This window comes from Triticum urartu, chromosome 6, assembly GCF_003073215.2.
Source record: "Triticum urartu cultivar G1812 chromosome 6, Tu2.1, whole genome shotgun sequence".
In the NCBI taxonomy this organism is placed as follows: Eukaryota; Viridiplantae; Streptophyta; class Magnoliopsida; order Poales; family Poaceae; genus Triticum; species Triticum urartu.
Window position 1 is genome coordinate 463,031,642 of NC_053027.1, and position 7,026 is coordinate 463,038,667.

At 44.9% G+C, this 7,026-nt stretch overlaps 1 protein-coding gene across 1 annotated transcript; it reads left to right on the forward strand.

Annotated features, from left to right (window-relative positions):
- The first annotated feature begins 520 nt into the window (after nucleotides 1-520).
- On the forward strand, nucleotides 521-6,567 carry LOC125514218 (cyclin-dependent kinase F-4). Its single transcript, XM_048679507.1, has 17 exons — nucleotides 521-994; nucleotides 2,127-2,371; nucleotides 2,664-3,079; nucleotides 3,176-3,254; nucleotides 3,347-3,415; nucleotides 3,500-3,589; nucleotides 3,673-3,811; nucleotides 4,018-4,120; nucleotides 4,205-4,257; nucleotides 4,339-4,405; nucleotides 4,533-4,641; nucleotides 5,053-5,118; nucleotides 5,204-5,272; nucleotides 5,356-5,422; nucleotides 5,502-5,615; nucleotides 5,702-5,812; nucleotides 5,910-6,567. The coding sequence occupies exons 3-17, from the start codon at nucleotides 3,072-3,074 to the stop codon at nucleotides 6,146-6,148; spliced, it is 1,383 nt and encodes a 460-aa protein (XP_048535464.1). The 5' UTR covers nucleotides 521-994; nucleotides 2,127-2,371; nucleotides 2,664-3,071; the 3' UTR covers nucleotides 6,149-6,567.
- Nucleotides 6,568-7,026: the final 459 nt, after the last annotated feature.

The window sequence follows — 7,026 nt, forward strand, 5'->3', positions numbered from 1 at the left end:
GCCGGGGACCAGACCACCCCCCCATGATGCTGTCAGTGGCACGGAATGTAGAGACAGCGCTGGTGGCCGATGGCCGAACGCCGTGCGCTGTTGCCCGTGATTACCCGAATGGCCGGACCGCCTTTGCTAGTAGCCTTTTTGGCTTTGGTGGTGCCTCGCAGGTGATGGTGGTGGTGGGCAGATCGGGACCATTTACAGCGGGGATAAGAAATCGTCCAGGTGAAGAACTGTTCCTTGGAACGAATGCTGAAGTTTCTCAAAAAAAAAAAAACTTGGGATGCTGAATGTGCCAAGCTGGCACTGACTGACATGTGGAGGAGCATCGCGCCCGTCCGTCGCCGTCCCGCTGCATCCGGTAACCACCGCCGATCAACGTCGGGCGGGCCGTGGCGAGGGAAGTCCACACGGTTACGATCTCCCCATCATTTCACCCCACCCCACCTCACCTCACCCCAAAGCGTCAATGGCAATCAATCCGAGGACGGGGAAAGATGGGCTGGTAGCGGGCGGGTGAAAAGGCAGGAAATACTTTTGCTTCCCCTCCGCTGGGGCAAACGCAAGCCCGAACGAAAAGGGCTTCGTCAGCCGGGCGCAGAGAGGTTAAAAAAAGGTTAGGGGAGGGGAGGCCGGCGGAGCGCGAGGGGCGAGGCGACGCGGTGCGGTGCCGGGGACGGGCGCTGCTGGCCACGGTTATAAAAAGTAACGGGGCGCGTCGCGGGTAGAAAGCCAGGGGAGGGTGCGGTGGGAGGCAGGCCGCGGCTCATTTCCCCCCCTTCTTTCTTCCCCCCGCCCGCCCGCGCCGTTCCACGCCGCCGCCGCCCGCCGCCGCCACGGGGACACAATCACCGGCGCCGCGCCCCACCGGCCTCCTCCTTTGCGCCGCGCCGCGCGGGGCTGGGCTGAGGTGGGCCGCGCCGACACGCGGCACGTGGGGAGCCACCACCACCACCACCACCACCACCCCTATGCTCCTTTGCCCGCCTGCTAAGGTAAGGTATGGCATCGATTCCGCTCCATTGCCCCCGCCTTTCTCGCGTCGCGCTCCTTCCCTCTCTCTCCCTCCTCGCTTTGCTTGCTCCAGGCGATTTGCCCCGGATCTGTGTCCCAGCCGCCGGATCTGAGCGCCCACCGGGCATTCGCTCCAATGCGAATCCATGTATAGGTTTGTGCCTGGCCGTGCCGCGATAGCTTATTTTCAGGATTATGCCGGGATGCTTTTCTGTTTGGATTTTTCATCTTCCTTTGGTTGGCTGATTTAGATTTTTGCGCGGAAAGGTTCCTTTTCTCCCGTTAAAAGGCGCCTTTTTTCTTCCTATAGATGAGAAAAATCTATGTTTTCTGTGCTTGCAATGTAAATTGTGATTGAGGTGGCAATGCAGAAGTTTGAGAGAGAAGCTCAGAAAAACGAGGTAGCAATGCAGGCGTTTTCCCACTAATTCCAACCTGAGGCGATATTTTGAGTTCGGAGATGTTTCTATATGTATGGATTTTGCTACGATAAATCCGTTTCAGCCAGTAATGGGATAGCAACATTATTTTCGAATTTTGATGTTTCAAGCAACGGTATAGCTCGATCACCACGCCAATTGAGATGCCGGGTCGTTATTGCGATTGATGAATAGCATCATTGATAGTACCGATACTGTTTGCAATGTCCAGCTCCACCAATGTTATACACTTCTACCCTGGTATTAATGTATGCCTAGTATTATGTGATTTAGGTAAACGAGTGCTATACCTGATTCTGATATTTCCCTGGGAACTATGTTTCGTTTTGTGCATTAATGTTGGTTCTAGCAACACGTGAGCCGCAAATTATTATCCACTTAAAATGATTCAATTCAAAATTTTGCTGTGTACAGACCTCCATGTATCTTAGTATATTAAAAGGGATATTAAAATGGATTCTTTAAACTAGATTCGGAAATGTTGCTAAATTTGTGTTGGTTTCTGATAGAGATCGTCAGTTGACTGCGTTATATATAATCCAAATGGTTCTACGTCGCATCAATGTTCATGCTTCATGGAAATGATTCTTGTTCCTTTGGCATACACTATACCATGTCATCGAGCGCAAAAAGTTTTATAATCGACCACATCATTCTGATTCAAATAAATTGTGTCAGATTGCACCAGCAGTGATCTTGGGAGCTTAAAGTGTTCATCAAAGACATGGGAAAAGTGGTCTTCGGGGCATATCACCTTCAATGCAAGCTATTTGTTTCAGAAGAAACTTTTGATTGGCGTGTTTTAGCTCGTGGGAACACCCAACTCTTCTCTCTGGTGAACTGCACATAGTGGTTCTATGCTCAACGACAGCAGGCTGAGGCGATCCTGAAGCGATACTCCAGTCTATGCTCCACATCTACATGTAAAATACCTGCTTTGTTTTTCCTTTCTTTTGTTCTATTGGCTAAGTTTTTATCATCTCATTTTGTTTATTCTCTGTTTATCAGCGCATCATCTCCAGAGTAACTTCTTATTGTAGTCAAATCCAGTAGTAGATGCTGATCATGTAAACTGGCCAATGATGTGCTCGTAGAATAATTAAATTCTACTATTGGGAGTTCAAACTGTTCTTTCCTGCATGTATTAGCATGTGAAAACTAAATCAACCATATCTCTTGAAACATTCTGAATTTCTTTTCTCTTAATATATGCAGGGTCAACCATCTTTACTGCATTCAGTCTCCATCTGTCACTCCCTAGTTAGTTGCCATTTGCTTGCTGTATATCATCTGAGGTCAAGGCTCATCCTTGCTATATTCTGGGACTCTACTATGGTTGCTGTGGGATCTTCGTGAGGGGACCAAATCCAAGACAGCACAAACCAGTGGAGGCCCACTGTTCAATTGACGGATCATACATCTGTTTGTGCGAACTGATAGACAAGATATTGGTCGCTTAGACTTTGAAACACTTCTCTGTGCTTGTTGTTGATTTTTCTTGATACCTGGTTGTCCCAAAGGAAAAAGGCTTCTTGATACCTGGTTGTCCCAAAGGAAAAGGCTTCTTGATACCTGGTTGTCCAAAGGAAAAAGCTTCTATCAGGCAACAAAATTACCGGAAAAATGGATAGGTAACCCTTTTTGTATTTTTTCTCTCCTCTGGATAACTGTTGTATTGAATTCCTGTTTCGGGTTTGCATTTTTCTTAGAGCGCCTTATCTTTGCAGATTCAAGTTGATTAAGGAAGTTGGTGATGGGACATTCGGGAGCGTATGGCGCGCTATAAATAAACAAAATGGTGAAGTTGTACGTATCCTATGATATATCACTCTTGCTATCTTTACCTGAACTGTGAAACAATGAAGTTGACGTCAATGTTTCATATTAATCCAATGTAGGTGGCCGTTAAGAAAATGAAAAGAAAATATTATTCTTTCGAGGAATGTATGAGTTTACGTGAAGTAAAGGTACTTTAGCCAGTCATGTACTCGTCTCTCTGATGTTCTCTAGCATATTACTTACCTTCAAATAACATGTCTTCTTTATTGAAGTCTTTGCGGCGCATGAATCACCCTAACATAGTGAAGCTCAAGGAGGTCATAAGGGAAAATGATATATTATACTTCATAATGGAATACATGGTACTTAAGCACGTGATTGATAACAAAGTTTATAACTACCCCATATCATGCTTTTGTTGAATATTGTCCATTGTTTCATTTAGGAGTGCAATCTCTACCAACTTATGAAAGACAGAGTAAAGCCTTTCGCGGAGTCAGATGTCCGTAATTGGTGCTTTCAGATTTTCCAGGCTCTTGCCTATATGCACCAGAGGGGATACTTTCATCGTGACCTCAAACCAGGTAGGATTTCTTATGTACTCATCTACCCCCTGCCCTGTATTTTTCTACCAGCCAAATTAAATGGAAGTCTGACATTAGTGTATTGTGAGTTGTTGTTAAAGCCTTCTAGCAGCTATAGGTGTTCCAATTTTGCAGATCAACTGATGCATTTTTTTCATTCATTCATATTTTATTGTTTTATTAACTATATTGCTATACCATTCCAGAGAATCTGCTGGTTAGCAAAGATGTCCTAAAGCTAGCAGACTTTGGTCTAGCAAGAGAAATTTCATCTGCACCACCATACACAGAATATGTGTCAACACGCTGGTTAGTGCCGCTCCCATGGCCCCACCACACAGAGAACAACAATGATATACTTTTTCTTGAACCCCATGTGTTTCAATGTCTTAGGTACCGAGCACCTGAAGTATTGCTCCAGTCATCTGCTTATGATTCTGCAGTTGGTAAGAACCTACTACTGTCTACTTTGTGCTTGCCTACACATGCTAGCAACTAATAAATGGACCTTCTTCATAACTTGGTAGATATGTGGGCAATGGGTGCCATAATGGCCGAGCTGTTGACACTCCATCCTCTTTTCCCTGGCACAAGGTAATATGGTTTACCATATCTTCTGCTATTGTGACTGGCACTCTCTGCATACTTCGTATGATTGTGTCTGTTCTTTTCCCCTCGTAGTTACCGTCTTTGATCACTTGTTTCTTATTTCACTGTATAGTGAAGCAGATGAGATTCTCAAGATTTGCAACGTTATTGGTTGCCCAGATGAGCAAACATGGCCCCAGGGATTGTCTCTTGCAGAGGCGATGAAGTATCAGTTCCCACAGGTCAATATTCATGTTTCCTTGTCTATAGTACTATTGCTGTGATTCTCCAGGTCAGCAATTCTTGTGTAAGCAGTAGAATTAATACCTGTTATTTGCGTTATCTGTAAGTTACTAGCATCTGTGAGCTGTGTTATTTCCTTCGTCGTCATGCATTTTATGCCCTCATGTTAATCTTATGGGTCCTGTTTTCTTGAGAATATCAGGGCTGCTTCACTTTGCATATTGTGTAGCCTTCACACCTTTTTAAATGTTATGCATGGTTTATGGAGTGCAACTCCATGTTAGGTTTGAAACAAGACACGAGTCAACATCTTGTTCTAACTTGATTCATGACTTTAACCTAGATTATGTGTGATCTCATGCACTATGAATGCACATGAATACTTGCTCAGTGGTTCTTTGTATATGCAGATCAGAGGCAGTCAACTGTCGGAGGTAATGAAATCAGCCAGTAGTGAGGCAGTTGACCTTATATCCGTAAGTCCTTCAAATTTTTTGTCCTAGATGACATTCCCGAACTCATTGGGTTTCCTAATTTTCCTTTTCCTTCTACATCTTGTAGTCTCTGTGCTCATGGGATCCTTGCAAGAGACCAAAAGCTGCGGAAGTTCTCCAACATGCCTTCTTTAAGGTAAAACTATTTTTCCGATTGTTTTGTTGCTTTTTCTTTGCTCTGGAGACTAATCGGTTTTCTTCTTGTCATCCAACCATTAGGATTGTACATATGTTCCAGCTTCTGTCCGGCCAAAAGCTGCAGGCCCTCCTAAAACTCCTCCGGGTGGTTAGTATACACACTTTTGCCCCATAGCCTGTTCGTTCCTAAAGCCCTTGTTTTACTATGATTGGTCCATTTGTTTCAGTTGGAGCAAGAGGACTTTCAGGACACATTGCTCGGAGATACTCCACTGGAGCTCTCTCCACAAGCAAACCTGCTGCCAACATATCTATAAAACCGAGCAGCTTATCTAAGATCGGTAATATATATTATCTCTTTTCTTGAAGTACTCATAATTAACTAGCATTGCCGTCTAAATTGTAAATCTGTTTATCCATCTTCCAGGTGTGCAAAGAAAACTTCAATTGGATCGCCAGGCACCACAGAAGAGTGCACGGCCCACTGAGAGTAACACCAAACAAACTACTAGTCGAGTACCGGCAAGGAATAGCCCAGGCAAGTTTCCTATATAAAGCTGCTTTGCGAAATTTCCATCCCAAAGCTTGTGGTCTGATCATGAAGATCTTTTTTCTTTCTTTCACTGGAACCACAGGGAACGCGAACCCGATATTAAGGCATTCACGCAGTTTACCTGAAACTGGCCGGGCAACGGTTCAGAAGGTTTCGACTATCACCGAAAAGCTTGCTCATATGTCTGTGACCTCTCGAACACGCACGGCCGTGAAGCCCCCTGTCCCGCTGTTGAAGGCTGGGCATCTCAAGTCAGACTTCCTCGGGAAATCCGACGAAATCCCTCCGGCAAAGAGATTGACAAGAAAGTTGGTGAGCTAAAGGAGTATAGAGTGAAGAACCGATCAGCTGCAGCAGCGAGGCATGTAGGCTACAGAGCGAAAACCAGGTTCGCCTCGGCGCCAACCGTGTGTTTTGCCTGTTCATGGTCCTTGCGGTAGTTTCCTCCCCCTGCTTGCTTGGTTCAGGTGCCACGGTAGAGAATGTGTTGTGAATGTGCTCGAGCCTGCTGACCTTTCCCTGTACTGGGGTGTGGATTTGCCCATGCCCCGAGTTTGTCCCGTGTATGAACAAAACATGTGTGGTCTTGGTTTGGTTTGTGAACTAGTTTTCTCAATCGTTCATATCGCAGACCGTTGTCCTGTTCATGTGCAATCTAACAGTCGACAAACCCTCCAATGAAGAGGATAATTTGGCTTCGCTTGTACAGTTTGCGAGATTTAATAGAACACGTTAGTGTATCCTGCCTGGTCAAATTTTAAATTTGTTGGGAAGTCCATTCATATTTTTTGTTGCGCCGTGACAATATATCTCCCTTACATTTTCAAAGCTTTTAGGGTCTCTTTGGTTTGAAGTTTTTTGTTTTGTTTTGCATTTGCATTTGCTATTGGTGAGTTTGCCTGAAAATTGAAAGGCTGTAAGCCAACTTTTAGTCCATTCGATCCGAAAAAATGGATCGGGGTTCCACTATCAAATGGATAATTGGTGCAAGCTGAAGGATATTGCACCCCTCATTCATGAAAAATTGGAAGGTGAGCGAGGCGCTCAAGGAAAATGCGAAAATGCTTGGATTTATAAAATTAAGCTCTCCTATGATTTCTCCTGGGTTCATATCGTTGAGTTCATTGACCTTTGGATGCTTATCCATATTTCCACCTTGATGACCTCACTGAGGATGGCATTGTTGGGAAGCATACAAA

Excerpts from the sequence above, each read along its gene's own strand:
- LOC125514218 (XM_048679507.1), top strand. Across the intron at positions 3,590-3,672 it reads ACTTCATAATGGAATACATG|GAGTGCAATCTCTACCAACT; the intron begins GTACTTAAGCAC and ends TGTTTCATTTAG. Across the intron at positions 4,406-4,532 it reads CCTCTTTTCCCTGGCACAAG|TGAAGCAGATGAGATTCTCA; the intron begins GTAATATGGTTT and ends TTCACTGTATAG.